Source organism: Megascapheus bottae, chromosome X (genome assembly GCF_031878675.1).
Source record: "Megascapheus bottae isolate mThoBot1 chromosome X, mThoBot2.hap1, whole genome shotgun sequence".
In the NCBI taxonomy this organism is placed as follows: domain Eukaryota; kingdom Metazoa; phylum Chordata; class Mammalia; order Rodentia; family Geomyidae; genus Megascapheus; species Megascapheus bottae.
Genome location: NC_143547.1, coordinates 7,876,670 through 7,895,141, shown reverse-complemented (window position 1 = coordinate 7,895,141; position 18,472 = coordinate 7,876,670). Strand labels below are relative to the sequence as shown.

At 37.0% G+C, this 18,472-nt stretch overlaps 1 protein-coding gene across 5 annotated transcripts in view; it reads left to right on the top strand.

Moving 5' to 3' along the window:
* Window positions 1-18,472, top strand: part of Rps6ka3 (ribosomal protein S6 kinase A3) — a 92,643-nt gene that overhangs the window by 40,075 nt on the left and 34,096 nt on the right. For 4 of the 5 annotated variants that reach the window (XM_090326403.1, XM_090326401.1, XM_090326399.1 and 1 more), the window contains 3 exons: window positions 8,403-8,519; window positions 15,544-15,625; window positions 17,528-17,608. In XM_090326403.1, coding sequence (XP_090182529.1) covers window positions 8,403-8,519; window positions 15,544-15,625; window positions 17,528-17,608 — 280 coding nt within the window. Of the gene's footprint in view, window positions 1-2,629; window positions 2,706-8,402; window positions 8,520-15,543; window positions 15,626-17,527; window positions 17,609-18,472 lie in introns of those variants that run through there. The other variant, XM_090326402.1, reaches the window with a different exon arrangement.

Genomic DNA, 18,472 nt, shown 5'->3' with positions numbered 1-18,472 from the left:
GGAGTCCCTTAATAATCCAATCATCTACTGCACCTAAACTCTACCCTCTTACCTACAAACTTTTATGTAGGCAGAAAAAGCAGGTTTTGTTTGAGTCACCGCATTGCATTCTGAGGTCCTTTAAATGAGAAAATATGCCAGGCACTGGTAGATTATACCTGTAATCCTAGCTACTCAGGAGGCTGAAATCGGACGATCACAGTTCAAAGCAATTCAGCCAGAATCCATGGGACTCCTATCTCCCATTAACCAGCAAAAAGCTGGAAGTAGAGCTGTGGCTCAAGTGTTAGAGCACTAGCCTTGAGCACAAAACTCAGGAACAGCACCCAAGCCCTGAGTTCAACCGCAAGACTGACAAATGTGTGCGTGGGCGCACACATGTGTGTACACACACATACACACACACCAAGACTACATAGACAATGGCCTGCTTTGCTCAGATCCTCCTAAGTCATGTTGGAGATGTTAGCAGTAGTTTCATCCATCTTTCATGCATGATTATTCCAGCTATTGTTCCTTAATTATATAAGGTTACTTGACCCTTCATAATACTCAGGGAATTTTTACCTGTGTATATGTTGGTACTAGGGCTTGAACCCAAGCCCTTGTAAGCTGTGAGCTTATTTCCTCATAGCAGGTGCTTTACCACTTAAGCCACAACCCCAATCTGACTTTTTTTGTTGGTTAATTGGAGCCGTAGTTTCATGGACTTCTGTCTGGGACGGTTTGGAATTATGATCTTCCAGGTCTCAGCCTCCTGAGTAGCTAGGGTTATAAGCATGAGTCATCAGCACTTGGCATTTATCTACTTGTTTTTATCTCATTTCCTTGAAGGTTCTCTTAAGCTGTTTTAAAAAGCATCTGACCACAGTTCCTTCATCTAGAAAATGAGCTTATTGTTCTTGCTGTTTCCTTTTCTTTTCCTTTTTCCTTTGCTTGGGCTGGGAATTCTAGCCAGGGCCTCACACGTTAAACATACACTCAATCACTAAGCTACATCCTTAACCTATGTGTTAAACATACACTCAATCACTAAGCTACATCCTTAACCTATGTTCTTACAGTTTTCTAGTACCCCTCCAGGTTTTAAAAATTCTTATAGGTTCTATAGATTAACATCTGAGATTTTTATGGTTAAATCAACATTAAGTGGATCATTTTCTCTCAGCTCTTAAAGCTGTTGGTCCTTTGGCTATTTGTTTAAGTTCCACTATTATGATGGTCTTGAGTATTAGTGGCTCACGCCTGTAGTCCCAATTCCTCCGGAAACTGAGATCTGAGGATCATGGTTCAGAGCCAATCCAGACACAAAAGTTTGGAAGACTCTTACCTCCAATTAACCACCAAAAAGCCATTAATGGAACTTTGGCTCAAATGGCATATACAGCTAGCCTAAACCAAAAACTTCACAAATAGTAACCACGCCCTGATTCACTTCTAGCCCTAAGATAGGTACCAAAATTTTTTTTGTCGATCTGGTGTTTGAGCTCTGGATGTGGGTGCTGTCCCTGAGCTCTTCAGCTCAAGGCTACTTCCCTACACCTTGAGCACAGCACCACTTCCTGGTTTCTAGTGATTAATTGGAGATAAGAAGAGTCTCATGACTTTTTCGTGCCCCAGCCGGCTTTGAACCACAATCCTCAAATCTCAACCTCCTGAGTAGCTAGGATTACAGGTGTAAGCAACTCCATCCAGCTAAAAGTATTTTTCAAACCAAAAACCAAAATAATTTTGAAGAACTTCTGAGGGACATGGGTCAAATGATAAAAGTACCTGCCTAACAAGTTTAAGGCCTTAATTCAAAACTGTTCCCCTAGAAAGAAAGAAAAGAAAGGAAGGGAAAAAAAGCAGAACTTGTATAAAATATTAATGGATAAAATAGATGGTTATGATTATTTGACACCTGCTTTTGTAGGTTGTCTTCTCATTTAGACTTTAGCCATCGGGAATGAAATTTAAGCTATGGGCCTCAGTCTATAACTTGGTTGATAAATGTTTGTAACCCAAGGAAATTTAAATATAATTTACTTTCATTTAGGATGGGAAGAATTTGTCTTTAAATCACACTTGAAAATATTTTTGTGTGTGGTCTTCATTTTCTGTGTATAGTTGTGAAATTCTCCCTTATTGACAGGAAACAGTAGCATGTCTATATATAACCTTACATTCAACTTGAGACCATATCTGGAATGTGTATATAAACATTACAAAGGGTAAACTTCCACATGTGCCTCAGCAACTTTTCTTACTTTAATAGTGTTGACTAGTTTTAGCTGCTTTATACATATAGTTAAGAAATGTTGGCATTTCTCATGATTCTAAAATAAGGACATTCATTTTACTGGTTGTGAAAGTTGTCTGGACTTCTGGGAACAAAGAAGAGAACATTTCAACAGGATTTGGTTATCAGAAAATCTGTTGTGGTTTCCTGTTCTGGCCTCCCTACCTATCAGCTGCACTAGTGCCCCTATTGGCAGATTTCTCCTTTCTTTTACCACAGGAAAAGTGTCCAGCCTCTTTTTTTCTAGCATTTTCAGGACCCGCCTGACAGGAAATTTTCTAATTGCCGGAACAGCTGGTAGGAGAAAACTTGCAGGCACTTGGCCTTCCTATTCTAACTTAAGCTTTACCCTCAGAAATTCTGTTATCAACATGGTTTCATAGCCATGTTTAAGTTTTTGTCTTTTCGTGTTCGCTCTATACAGGTAAGTTTACTTCTTTTAAAGAAGAGAATGTTTTTAGATGGAGCTAAGTATTGTTAAGCTAATTTAATAACTTCGATTTTATATATTCTTTTTTTAAAAACTTGACATTTCAAAAAGTTTTTTATAGAACTTTTAAGAATATTTACTAAAAGTGAGCTAGTTATACTATACTGTTCAACTTTGTGTATTTTTAGTTAACTTATTTGTATATTTAGTTTTGTGCTAGAGTAATTTGAAATTTTATAACAAAAATTACTTTTACTCCCAGTATTAAACCAAGAATGAACAGAGTTGAAAATTTAACGATACATAGGAGAATGTGTTATTTTAAGCAATCAAAAACTTAAAATCAGATATCTGTTAAAAATTTTTGTAAAAACTTGAACGATTCTAAATACTTCTGTTTCAGTAACTTTAAGGAACTAATTTTATCTAATTTAGAGTGTGCACAATTTTCAGAGTCACCATGTCAATTTAGTAGATGGTTTTGCATTGTATTTAAAATTCTGCCAAAATCAGTCTTATATTTTTCTATGAGAATTGTGTTGTGCTGCTGCCTTTAAAGAAAATTTCATTTGATAAGATTTTGAATTGGAAGAAAACTGCTCATGGCCACCACAATTGAGACTGTTGATCTGAAGACCAGCAGTGAAATTTTCTTAGACATATACACAGCTGGCTTGTTTGTCTTAAAGAATTTAGTTACAAATGTAAAGTACTGAGTACATTTATTATTTCACTTGCAAATGAAGGAAACTGTAATCTAGAATAAATTAGAATGTAGTTTTTCTCAATAGCTTGAATAACTAGCCTAATTTTGTATCATTGCCAAATTTTACGGCTCTTGACCACATAAAAACTAAAAGTTAATTTATCTTTTTTCAAATTAAAAACTAGATATCCATAAGGAAATGATGCTTTAATTTCTTTAACTTTTAAGAGGTAAAAACATTTTTTTTCATTTGTAACATCTCTTTTATGTTACCAAAAAATGGTTGCATATCCATGGTTCTAAAATCCTTTCTATCAATATTACCAAAGAATGTTTAAATATTTTACTCCCAAGATTTAACTGTGTTTTTTTGGCATTTAAAACAATTTAGAAAATACAAATGCCTCAAGACCACACTTCCTGACTCGAGGGAGGGGAGGAAAAAGGAAATCATGTATACAAGGCAGGGCATAATGCCAAAGGTTGAATCATTCTTTAAAATCGGTATCCCAGGCCGGGAGTTTGGCCTAGTGGTAGCATGCTTGCCTAGCATGCATGAAGACCTGGGTTCGATTACTCGGTAGCACATACATAGAAAAAAGCCGGAAATGGTGCTGAGGCTCAAGTGGTAAAGCTCTAGCCTTGAAAAAGTCCAAGGACAGTGCTCAGGCCCTGAGCTCAAACCCAGGACTGGCAAAAAAAAAATCAGTATCCCTCATTTTGTTTCCTTAATGTTAGTATGTTGCACTATTAAGGATTTTTTTTACTCAAGCAAACAACACTAATTGCAGTTCCTTTAGTCCCTTTTACATGTAAAGATCCAAATTATGTTTTCCCCTCACAGCTTGAAAAGGAAGTATTAGGTTAATGGTTTTCCCTGATTAACAAGTTAAACTTTAAACACAATTTTTTGTTGTTGTCGTTGTTGTTTTGGTTGCAGGGCTTAAACTCTGGGCCTGGGCATTGTCCCTGAGCTCTTTAAGGATAGCGTTCTACTACTTTGAGCTACAGCACCACTTCGGAACATGACAGATTGTAATTACAGATTCACTGCCAGCCTCAAAATTTTGTCTGTAATGGGATCTTTACTTATCAAATAAACAGACTGTAAAAATAACAGTATAAGTTTATAACTATATCTTAAATACACGGTGTTTTGTGATAATGAGTAGACAAATAATATAACTAAGGTTGTGCTAGACAAGGTAAAATACCTGAGCTATGTATAGCAATTAGAACACAATATGACTTTATGTCTACACTCCACATTGTTGACAAAATTCTTTTTTTAATAAAATTATAGCTGTTTAATCATGTACTTTACAGGCACAAACACAATTTCACAAGCTGTCAAACTGTAGTTTTATGTTTTTAATGTAACAGATATATTTCAGAATGATTTAATGGCATATTTTTGTCATATACATATATGTCAGTTCCTGCTTGGTTTACTGGCATGTTGGAAATTTGCGTTCTTCATATTGGCTTCCAGGTATGCATTAGAAGAATATTGTTTAATTGCTACTTGTTGCCCAGGATTACCTAAGTATTAGTATTCTGACCTAGTTGAACTATAGATCTTTTCTAAAATACTCGTGGCCTTATAACCTAGTGGCATTAAGCACAATCTGAGCACTGAGATATGAAACAAAATATTTTGCAAGCTTATAATACATAAGTCAATAAAGAAGAGTTTATTTGATAAGTAAAAAAATAGATCTTACAAAATTTGAGCTTTAGAAGGAACAAAAATATTTAGAACAAAACCATAACAGTTTTAGAAGTCAACCAATGTCAAATTTGCCACACATTCACATTTTTTTGCCAGTCCTGGGGCTTGAACTCAGGGCCTGTTCTTGGACATTTTTGCTCAAGACTAGTGCTCTGCTACTTGAGGCACAGCTCCACTTCTGGCTTTTTCTGAGTATGTGGTGCTAAGGAATTGAACCTAGGGCTTCATGCATGCTAGGCAAGCACTCTACCACTAGGCTGCGCTCCTAACCCCTTGCCACCCATTTTGATTTTCTTTTCTCTTTCACCCCCAAGGAAGATTTTCTGTGTTCTCTGAAGCCCAGTTTAAAGAACATTTTTAAATGCTAATTTGAATCCTCAAAGAGATTTGTAATTATTGTGTTCATTTTTCAGGGAGAGGGTGAAGGTTGGAGGAAAATTCTTTAAAAAAGAAATTCAGCAAAGCCAGGCACCAGTAGCTTATGCCTGTAATCCTAGCTACTCAAGAGGCTGACATCTGAGGATCAAGGTTCAAAGCCAGCCGGGGCACTAAAGGACCTGAGACTCTTATCTCCAGTTAACCTCTAGAAAACCAGAAGTGGGGCTTGGCTCAAAGGGTAGGGCAGTAGCCGAAGAGCTCAGGGACAGCACACAGTCTGAGTTCAAGCCCATGACCCACAAAAAAAAATTACCAAGAGCTAGGCACTGATGGTTTGTGCCTAATCCTAGCTATTCAGGACCTGAAACTTGAGGGTTGTGGTTCAAAGCCAGCCCAAGCAGGAAAGTCTTATCTCTAACTTTGAAAAAGCCAGAAATGGAACTGTGGCTCAAGTGATAAAGTGCTAGCCTTGAGAAAGCTCCCAGATCCTGAGTTCAAGACCCGGGACCAAACCAACAACAACAAAAAATAGATGGAGGGAAACTGTCAGAAATGTTGGAATTCCCATAACGAGATTAAATAATTCAGGTCAATTAGATGATAAAATTCACAAAGCACCTAGTATTCTGAGACTAAGAAGATACTGAGTTCTTCAGTGTGGAGTTTCAGGGAAACAAGGACAAGAAACAGGTCACCAGACTGGCATCCTTTATCTCCAGTTGGTGGGGGGACATGGTATTGTCGGGGTCTGAACTTTGTGCTAGGTTTTCTGCCACTTGCCATGTGCCTGTCATTCATCTTAGGAACAACATTGGATACTAGAAGGCAGTAGGAAAGTGGCATCAAAGTTCTGATGCAAGATTATCCTCTGAAATTTGATAGCAAGCCACACTATACATATATGAGCCAAAATAATGACATTACAGATTTGCAATGTTCAGTTTTCATCCCTGTCACCTTTCTTAGCAAATTATAAGGGATAATTTAGAAAGGAGACATATAGAGAATTAAAAATGATAGGTTTATCCAGAAAAGCTAACCCAAGATAATTGGATTTGTAGCAAGCTACTAATCCTGGTGGGAGAATAAGAGAGGTTTCCAAGGTAGTAAGGGGCTCTCATAGAAATAGGAATTATGGGTTAAGGGCTACAAACAGATTAATGATCAAATTAACTTCTCTTTCTCCCTCAAGAATGATAAAGGACTGTTAGAAACCCGAAAAATAGGAAACTATATAGTCCAAATAAAAATCATTGGGAATTTAAGCATTTGATGAGAGAGAGAGAGAGAGACAGAGAGAGAGAGAGAGAGAGAGAGAGAGAGAGAGAGAGAGAGAGAGAGAGAGAGAGAGAGAGAGAGAATAAATTGTGTATACATGTATACACATGATCCAGTACAGAGTCTTGAACTCCAGGATTGAGCACTGCCCCTTACCTTTTCCACTCAAAGCCAATGCTCTACCACATGAGCCACAACTACATTTTTTGGCTTTTTTATGGTTAATTACAGATGAAAGTCTCATGGATTTTCCTGCCTGGCCTAGCTTTGAACCTCAATCCTCAGATCTCAGCATCTTGAATGGCTAGAATTATAGACATCAGCCATTGGCACCTAGCATGTTATTTTTGTAAGTTTCCTAGTGCCCTAGAAATCATTACTATGGGCTCATATAAACAGATTTAATATATTACCTTCAGTTGAACGATACATCATGGTAATGCTGTTGTATAGGCATTCAACTTTAGGATGAAGCTGTAGAGAATGCATGAAGTTTTGGTGTAGATTGTTGGATTTTAATTTAGTTTTCTTTTTTGATTGAGACAATGTCACTATGGGGTCAAGCTGGCCTTGAACTCTAGATGTACCTGCTTTTACTTTCCAAGTGTGTTGGGACCACAGGCATGTACCATCTCATCTGCCTGAGAGTTTCGTTTTGTTATTGTTAACAAAAATGTAAAATTATACCTAGCAGTAGCTTGAAGAAAATACCACTTAGCCACATCCTCATCCCTTTTCCTTTAATTTTTCATATAGGGTATTGTGCATTCTTCCTGTGCCAGCCTAGAACCATGGTCTCCTATGTAGCTGAGATTATAAGTGTGCACCCTCATACTTGGCTTTTTTTTGTTCTTTACCTTCCTTCCTTTTTTTCTTTTTTTCTGCTCTTCTTTCCTTCCTTTTGTCTTTTCTCTTCATTTCATTTTTTTTCTTTCTTGAAGGTGATACTAGGATTTGCACTCTGGGCCTTGTGCTTGCTAGGCTTTACCACTTGAGCCAGGCCTTCTGTCCTGTCTTACACTTTAAGATAGGTTCTTATTAATTTTTTGCCTGGACAATCCTCTACTACTGTCCTCCTATCTCATTGTCCCAGGAGGTAGGATTGCAAGCATGAACTACCATTCCCAGCCAAAATTTAGATACTTTCTTAAACAGCTGTATTTAGGGAAGAACCTTACTTCTTCATCCTGGAATATTTTTCAGTCCCTGCCCCCAATAAACTTTTTTTTAATATATAGTATTTGCCCCATGCCGGAGGACAATATAACTCAAATTTCTTACTTTCAGATTTCTGTTCATCCTTTCCCCCTCTTACGTATTCTGATTATCTCCAATAGACTAAAAACTTGAAAATACTGCTAATATCCTTAAAAAACTAATATGACTTATCAATTGGGATGGTATATATATATCTGTCTAATGTTTAACTTGAAAGTATATTTGCTTGGCATGTTTTCTACTCAGTAAAGAGTAGTTTTATAGATTGGTTGGTATAGGGGCTTCTAATATGTCATAGTATATTACGATTGTTTAATCTCTAGTGGGAGACTGTAGCTCTCACTAAATTTGTTTTCTTCCCTTATATTTACTTCAACAGGAAGAAGGCAGTATCAAAGAAATTGCGATCACACATCATGTAAAGGAAGGACATGAAAAGGCAGATCCTTCCCAGTTTGAACTTCTGAAAGTATTAGGGCAGGGATCATTTGGAAAGGTAAGTCATGCATGTTTTCTTTTTTAAAAGCTCATAGATGTTTCATAGAAGTAAAAACTAGAATAGTAGTCACTAAAGAATAGGAATGATAAGGCCTTGCAAAGCTAGATAATGGGAAACCAAAACACAATTACACAGAAATAATATCTAATGTTGCTCAGTATAGTAGTGTGATTATATCTCAAAATTTTATGATGTACCTTATTAAGAGTTAGAAGGGAGGAATTTGAGGCTTCCCAGCACACACACAAAAAAAAGACATATTTTTTGACACAGGGTCTCACTATGTGATCCAGACTGGACTCAAATTCACAGTCTTTCTTTCTTAGCATCAGAATACCAGGATTGTAGGCATATAGCATCAGACGTAGCTACAAATATTTAAACAGAAGGGAATGCTAATTTAAATGCTAATGCTAACTTGATTTGGTAATTATACTATACATTATATACATGTATCAAATTATCACATTACCACATAAGTGTGTAGAATTATAATGTATCCATTAAAATGCATGTGCATATATATGTACTGTAAAGGAAGAGGCGTAAAATAAGGTTTAGATTAAAAGATATAAGCGAAAAAAGATCTTGGGATAATTTAGTTGATTTTTGGAGTTATGTATATACGTGTATATATATTTCCTCACATGGAAAGTTGAAGTATTTATGAAATGTCACAGAATCTACCTACCAGTAGTTTGCTATATTTTTATAGCTCTATTAGTAATTGTGGAAAAATGAATAAAGTTATTCAAAAGTACATTGGAAGAGCCAGGAGTTTGGCCTAGTGGTAGAGTGCTTTGCCTAGCATGCACGAAGACCTGGGTTCGATTCCTCGGTACCACATACATAGAAAAAAGCCAGAAGTGGTGCTGAGGCTCAAGTGCTATAGCTGTAGCCTTAAGAAAACCCAAGGACAGTTCTCAGGAGCTGAGCTCAAGCCCAGGACTGGCAAAAAAAAAAAGTACATTGGAAATTTTAAGAAATTAGAAGTATTTACTTAATATTCATTTTATGTTTACAACTACATGACCTCTTTAGTCATGCTTTTTAAATGATTAAAATTCACATGATTGTCTATATATTGGCCTCTTTTCTAGTCCCTGTGTAGATTGAAAATGAGTGCAAAGCCAGGCACTGGTGGCTCACACCCACCCATAATCCTAGCTGCTCAGGAGACTAAGAAGGTTTGAAGTCAGTCCAGGCAGACAAATATGAGTCTTATCTCCAGAAAAAGTCAAAACTGGAGGAAGGGCTCAGTGGTAGAGCTTTAGCCATGAGTGGGTAAAAGCTTAACAAGAGCTTGAGGCTCTGAGTTCAAGCATGGAAAAAAGAATGTAAAGTTTTTATTCTATAACATCTGTAGGGCATAGGGATCTTTTTTTGGGAGGGGGGACTGGGAGATGGTTAGTTTTTGAGACAGGGTCTCATTATTTATAGCATTAACTGGCTTATCAAAAATGTTTTCTAAACCATACACTAGTGGTTCACACCTGTAATCTTAGCTACTCAGGAGTCTAATAGCTGAAGATTACGGTTCCAATCCAATCCAGGCAGGAAAGGCATTACAGTTACATGATAAGGTAATGAGTTCATTTCTATATGAATAGTGTTACCTCTTCCACTTTCTCCCACTTCCCCCCCCAAGTCCCCTCTTCCTCCCTCATGTGAGATTCTTTTCTCCAATAAACTACTCAGAAAAATCCAGAAGTACATCTGTGGTTCTAGTGGAAGAGTGCTAGCCTTGGAGCAAAAAAAAACAACCTTAGGGAGAGTACCCAGGCACTGAGTTCAAGCCCTGGGATGGTAGCATGCACCATAGTCAGTTTTCTTCAAACAGTCCTTAGCCCCCTTCTGAATACCACCGGGGCATTTTTTACTCCATTTTGAGAAGTATAACATTATAATTCTAGACCTGTTTTCAGCAAGAGGAAAATTCAGAGCATGTATTCTACTTTGCCAGTGCAGTAATTCCCTAATACTTCTCTATAAGGAAACATTTAAAGATGTCATGTTTTACAAGCTTCAAAACAGCCCCAGCTTAACTCTCTTGTGTATTTTACTGAGACTATTAGCAATTCTTGAGTAACATAGATAATTTGTTATAGTTGTTAATGTCTTTCAAACCCAAAGCATGCTTTTAGTCCAAATATAGACTCAGTGGCCAGCAGAACATAATGGGTTTAAGTCTATCTTCTAAGCCAGATTTGAATTCCATTTTCTTCTATTTACTGTATGTTCTTCAGCACGTTATTTAACCTCTTGAAGCCCCATTTTCTTTCTTTAGCCAGTGATTAAATACTAAAGTTCCTTCATGTTTGATTTTAAGCTGCCATCTCCATGTACTTCCTACTAATTGATTGTTTCTGTGCTCCATCTTAATTGTAATTCACATACTGCTGATATAATGAATCCAATTAAATTATTCTTCTTAGCTCATAACTGTTTTGGTCTTTTGGTCGTGTGGCTTAAACTGGCCTAAGTGCTATCCCTGAGCTCGTCAACTCAAGGCTACCACCCTACCCCTGGGCTTGGGCGCTGTCCCTGAGCTCTTTAGCTGAGGGCTACCACCTTGCCCCTGGAGCCACAGCCTCACTTCCTGTTTTCTAGTGATTAATTGGAGATAAGAATCTTTAGCGAATGGTCTTGAACCTCCATCCTCAGATCTCAGCCTCCTGATTAGCTAGTATTACAAGATTACAGGCGTGAGCCACCGCTTCACTTAAGATCAGAGCACTCTTTATACAGCTACATTTTCGATTTGTTTGTCAGAAAGGCCGTAACCTCATTAGTCTAAGACCAAACTCTCAAGATCTTCCCTTATCCTCAAACCTATCCTATTTCATTTTTTTATTATGAATGGCATCCAGTTAAGCCAGAAACTTGGAAAGCCTTCTTGACATCGTTATTAAGTCCCTCTCAAACACACACACACACACACACATACACATGTGCGTGTGGCACACACACTGATCTATGACCAAGTCCTATTGATTTAATAGATTTCTTAAATAATGCTTTCTAGAATATGCTACCACTGTCTCCCTAGCCTATTGAAGGAATCTCTGAACTGGGTTTTCCCAAAGTTAAATTATTCTTACCTCAGTGTATTTTTTTACATGATAGTTTAAGATTTTAACCTCTTAACCTTTTAGTGACCTCCATTTGCTTTTATGATAAGGACAAATTCTTATAATAGCTAAGGAACCTCTCAGCGTATTCCCTAGTTACCTCTAAAACGTAAGCTTTATGTACTTTTCACTCTGTGTTCTGATCCCATTGGCCTTTTTTTTCTCAGGCAAGCTAGGCTTCTTTCCAGTAGAAAGCCTTTCTTCCTTATTTGCCGGAAATACCCTGCCCCACCCATCCCCTTCCTCAGCTGGTTAGCTTCTTTTGTACCTGTGATCTCAAAGAAATTTCCCTTCTGTCTTGCCTGGGTCATAATCCCTTGTTACACCCTTTCAACATCACATACCTCAGCTTTATAACCCTTAGCATAATTGCAATTTCCCCTCATAAAATTCTTTATTAGCTGTGTTCCCCACTAAACTCTATGTTCCATGAGTGCAAGAGCCATGCCTCAGCACTAACCAGTAGCACGGTGCCTACCATACAGTTCTGAAAAGAATTAAGGAGTGAGTAATAGCCCTGACCTCATAGGGTAGTGGTGAGAAATAATATAAAGCCAAACACATAATATCTGTTGTTAAATTATGTTATCATGTGACTCAATAAGCACAAATAGATGAGTTTATTTTTATGTGTTAGATTTAAAAGAACACAATATTTAAGTTCCTAGGAATTAACATGCTTCTCTTTTTATTTTTTTAGTGACTTCAATACCTTACTATAAATAACAAACATTAAAAATAGGGTGTCTCCTTTCTTACTCATCCTTAAAGGCCAATGGAAGCCAAGAAAACAGGGATGACCTGTCAGAGCTCAGAATAGCTTCATGGAGGAGTTAGAAAGGTCAGAAATGCTCTGGTGAGGAAAGTCAGGTGGCAGCTAGAACTCCTGCTGTTCAAGAATGCTGTGAGCAAAAAGCCCAGTAGTGGGTGGCTGGTCCAGATCTTATTCCCATACCAACACTGTGACACTAAGCAAATTGTTTAACTTCTCTAAGCCCTAATTTGGATAGCTATAAAATAGGCTTTGTTTCGTATGCCTACCTCCCAAAGTTGTCATGGTGATGTACTGTAATTGCTTGTTAAAATATTCTGCAAGTTAAGAAGTGCTGAAAAGTGTTTCGAAGGTGTTTTCAAGGAACTGCTGAAGAAAGTTTGGCATCCACAAGAATTTTTCTTATGGGAAAGGACCTGATAGAAGAATCTTAGCAAAGAAATTCAGATAAATCCTAATTATCGCCACTGAATTCAAGTTTATTTCTGCTTAAAAGTATTGATAATCTATGATTGCCTTTAACTGAACAGCAATCTACATTAGAAGCACATAAGAATACTCAGCTGGCTGTAATCCTAGCTACTCAGGAGGCTGAGATCTGAGGATCACAGTTCAAAGCCAGCCCAGCACTAAAGTATGTGAGACTCTTATCTCCAATTAATCTCTAGAAAATGGGAAGTAGGGGTGTGATTCAGGGCTAGAGCGGTAGTCTTGAGCTGAAGACCTCAGGGACTGTGCCGAGGCCCAGAGTTCAAGTCCCATGACCCATTAAAAAAAAGAAGACTTTTTTCTTCCTAGATTGTTCCCTATAATTTTCTGAAAGGAGCAAAAGGTTGGGGCTTGGTGAAGGTGGGGAAGACATGATTAGAGGAAAACAACATACATACTCTGCCTCAGGGTTTTTGCGTTAGTCGTGGTCCTTTTTACTTGATTCTTATTACCTTGGTTCCATTTCTTTAAATCAAGAAAACTCTTAACTTGCCCTAGAATCTAGTTCAGTAAATCATTTTGTGACTTCGGGCTGCCAGCCCTGGTATGCTAAGTCAGGAAATTGAGAATTTACTCTAAAATTAATTCTTGATTATAATTGCTTCCCTTCCACCTGTGGCAAATCAAATACAGGGTAGGAAAATTGAGTTGAAACTCATGTCCATTTAGCGGGTTTGTTTAAAGGTTTGGTCAAAAATACCGTGAAATAGTAAAAATGAGTAGGATTGTTTTAGACTTCAGACAGCATGACAATTAGTTATTTAGAGTTTATTTTGCATAAGTCCCACATTTTTTTTCAAAGCAGGCCAAAATATTTGAAAAATAAAGGTATTTAATAATATGCCTGGAAATTTATATTGAAGGTTTTGTGACAATTTGATTGTAAAAAATTAGGGAATGGCCAGGAGTTTGGCCTAGTGATAGAATGCTTGCCTAGCATTCCACGTTCGATTCCTCGGTACTACATATGGAGAAAGAGCCAGAAATGGTGCTGTGGTTTAAGTAGTAGAGCTCTAGCCTTGAGAAAGCCCAAGGACAATGCTCAGGCCCTGAGTTCAAGCCCTAGGACTGGCAAAAAAAAAGGGAAGTTGTATTCATATTAGATATTTATGACTAGTGTTTCGCTGTATAAATGTTTCGAAATGTTCCCAACAGTGACATTTCTATGAGTTTCCATATATAGATATGAACACCAGTGACTATATCAACAGAAAATTGTCAAGAGAAAGCCTTGTATAAGAATTTTGAGGTTGGGCCTGAGTAGCTCACATCTGTATTCCAAGCTATTCAGGAGGCTGAGATCTGGAGTATCCTAATTCAAAGCCAGCCTAGATGGAAATGTCCATAAGATTCCCATCTCCAAAATAACCAATGAAAATCTAGGCTGGAGGCATAGTTTGAGTGATAAGAGCACCAGCTATGACCCTACCAAGTGTAAAGATCTGTGTTCTACCCCTGGTATGTAAAAGGATTTTGAAGCCGGCACGGTGCCTCATGCCTGTAATCCTAGCTACTCAGGAGGCTGAGAAATGAGGATCAAGGTTCAAAGCCATCCCGGGCACAAAAGAACCTGAGACTCTTATCTCCAATTAACCCCTAGAAAATGGGAAGTGAGGCTTGGCTCAAGGGTAGGGCTCTAAGGAAGAGCTCAAGGACAGCACCAAAGCAGAGTTCAAGCCCCATGATCCACAAAAAAGAAAGAATTTTGTTGTGAAGCTGAGACTGTTGATCAGTGGTGAAATACTTGCCCGCATATGTGAGGCCCTGTGTTCCATCCCCAGATCAGAAAAAAGTCAACGGACTCAAAAAAAAAGTTATTTTTTGTTAAATCAGGCCATAACTTGTATTATACTTAAACATGTAGTACTTTTCTCTGTCTTATTGTATTATATGCCCTTTGGGGAAAGGCAAATAACAAAATGAGGAAAAAAATTGCTTACATTGACACCTCAAGTTATAACTCCTGTGTATAACTTTGTAAGGGATACGTTTGAATAAATCTGATGTATCAGAATATATATACAGAATTTAATGTATGTACATATATACAGAATATAAGAGATTATAATATATCAGAATATATATATGTGCATTCTGATAGATACAATAAGTTTTATTATGAAGGAGTCTTTTTCTTTTTTTTTTGCCAGTTGTGGGGCTTGAACTCAGGGCCTGGCACTGTCCTTGGACTTTTCTCAAGGCTAGAGCTCTACCACTTGAGCCACAGCACCACTTCCAGCTTTTTTTGTATGTATGTGGTACCGAGGAATCAAACCCAGGTCTTCGTGCATGCTAGGCAAGCACTCTACCACTTGGCCAAACTCTTGGCCCCAAAGAGTCTTTTTTTTTTTTGCCAGTCCTGGGCTTGAGCTCAGGGCCTGAGCACTGTCCTTGGACTTTCTCAAGGCTAGAGCTCTACCACTTGAGCCTCAGCACCACTTCCGGCTTTTTTTCTATGTATGTGGTACCGAGGAATCGAACCCGGGTCTTCATGCAGGCTAGGCAAGCACTTTAACCACGAGGCCAAACTCCCGGTCCCCCCAAGGAGTCTTATTTTAACAAAGGAGCATAGTTCATGAAACATAGCTTATGAAAATTTGGTAATACTTTTTCTCTTATTTAAATACAGGTTTTCTTAGTTAAAAAAATCTCAGGCTCTGATGCTAGACAGCTTTATGCCATGAAGGTATTGAAGAAGGCTACACTGAAAGGTAAGTGCTTCTGCTATAATGGTCATGTAGTCTAAACAAATGGAAAGGTTGCCATATTGCTCTGATGTGAGAGAGGGCCACTTATATTCCTGTTACTGCCTTTTTTAGAGACTTTTTTGTCCTGTGTTAAGAATCATATAAGAACAGGAATTTCTGTACTAAGGGCATTGCTCAAATGATAATAGCATTTGCATGAAGTCAGCCCCTAGTACTGTTAACAAAAGAGAGGAGAAAGAAGAATTGCCACATTATAAAGCAAAGAAGCTTATCTTGGGCTTTAGACAAGTGGAATTTAAGATTGAACTTTTATTTGATGAATTTCAAGCCAACTAAACTTTGATTTGAACATAAAATATTTTTGTTACAGATATTGGGTTCCTGCTGTGTTGTATAACAAAACATGTTTGTAGACGAATGGGAAATGAACTAGAAGTTTCGCAAGTTGTGTTTGAAATGTCCCTGAGCATTCTAGAAACTGTCTTCCCTTCAACCTTACACCATAACAAACTCCAGCCAATTTGAATTTTATGACTTAACATATCTAGGAAGCTTGTAAAAATTGAACAAATTACAACTAATTAACAATACAAAAAATAACATTTTGTACAGTGAAAAATAGTTTAAATGGAAAAGAGGAAAACACTTGCCTCAAATAGTAAATTAATTTAAACACTTTGTTAAACGTCTTCAGCTGGCTAAATCTGTAATAATTTGAACACTTCACAAATTAATTATTATAAAGTATAGCCCATTGAACTGAGTAGCCATCTCAGTTAATCCATAAGTGAATTAGGAAGATGGGAAAGTTCTCCCTTCCAATAGAGTTTCAACTAATAAATATAAAAAGAATGACAGAGTTAGAAGTTGGTAATAAATATCATTACAACCTCCATGTGAAGGACTTCAGAATAGTTTAAATAGAAAATAAAATAGTCTTTGCAAAGATGTTGGGTTTTGCTGGAAAAAAAGCAAAGAAATGCATGTTAAAATAGTGGGATACCATGTCATATGGCTGGAATGTAAATTAGAAAGCAGTTTACAATAAGTATAAAGAGCTATTATTAATATTGCTAAATTAATCTAAAAGAATAAACTCAAAAAGGAATTCATATTACTGAAAATTATTGCAACATTGTAACAGTAAGAATGTAAAAAACATACACCACTGAAAAATAAAAAAATTACGGAAAATTATGTTATTTGTATTTCAAATTACTACTACCTAGACTTTGTTCCTTGGTAGAAGAGAAATTTACCCTCAGAATGAAACATAAATTCTTCCTGCATTCCGTCTTATAAAGGTTTATTTCCATACTAATTTGTCTCCTTCCTGTTTTTCATTCGTGTCTCCGTGACCTTACTTATACTCCATACCCAGTGTTGTTTAGGCCCTCTTTCTTGTCCTAAAGTCCACTAGAAAATTCTTAAAGCTTGTTCCCTAACCCTCACTCTTTCCTCCAGCCTTTCTATGCAAATAAAACTGATATTGAGCTTACTTTTTTTTTTTGGCCAGACAAGTTATCTCATCAAGTGGTCACAAATTTTTCAAAGGTCCGGTAGTATCAGCTCCATTAGAGTTAGTAAAAATGTTCTAGTTTTTTTAAATAATAATTTATAGTATGCCTTATTTTTTTAAAAAAATTTCATTCACAACTTTGATTAAAGTACTTTTAGATTTTACATTGACGTCATCAGTTTACTTTTTTTCACTTGGAGCACAGATTTTATAACTACGTAATTTCTTTGGGTTAGTTATATAATATAGTACAAGTATTGTGAATTTAAGAACAATAAAAATCATACTTTATAGATACAGGCAAATTTTAAAGTAGACATTAAAATCTGTTTTTAACATTATCTTTGAGATAATTACAATGTAATACATATGCAATTTTTTTATAGTTCGAGACCGTGTTCGAACAAAAATGGAACGTGATATCTTGGTAGAAGTTAACCATCCCTTCATTGTCAAGTTGCATTATGGTAAGTGTTGAACTACTATCTGTCTCATCCCATTACCTCATTCCCCTACCACCTAAGTGTATTGTGATATATGAATGTCTAAAAGTAGTTTTTTAGCAGATAAAGTCATAGAAATTAAAACTTCTTAAATTTTATTTTATACTGTTTAAACAATACAAAAAATGGTTTCTAAGAGGTACCTGTAGAATGTATAATGATCCTTTTATTCTAATAATTAAAAATGATATACCACTGTTTTATTAGTCCATATATGTAATCCCATCCTAAAGTTAAGATTTCTATGTCAGCATCGTTAAACTTTTATCAACTTTCTATATAGCCATGTGCCTCTTCTTAGTGAGTAAAGGTACCATAGCTCTTTCCTATGTGTAATGAAATCTAATCAACCCACCCATGTGGTATGGTTTGTATATTTTACCTCATGGTTAAGAAAGTCTTTTTCCGCTGGGTGTTTTTTCTTATTGCTCAGAACTTATTTAGAACTATTATATTCCTGAAAGATTTTTGCTTGTTAAAGACCTACTGGTTTACATAATAGGAAATGCTGCAGGCTGCGGGCGTGGCCTAGCATGCGCACCTAGCATGCACAAAGCCCTGGGTTCAATTCTCCAGAACCACATACACAGAAAAAGCCAGAAGTGGTGCTATGGCTCAATTGGCAGAGTCCTAGCCTTGAACAAAAGTGTCCAAGGACAGTACCCAGGCCCTGAGTTCAAGCCCCAGGATTGGCAAAAAAAAAAAGTAGAAATGCTGCATTTGGCTGGGAGTTTGGCCTAGCGATAAAGTGCTTGCCTAGCATGCACAAAGCCCAGAGTTGGATTCCTTAGTACCACATACACAGAAAAGGCCTGAAGTGGGTCTGTT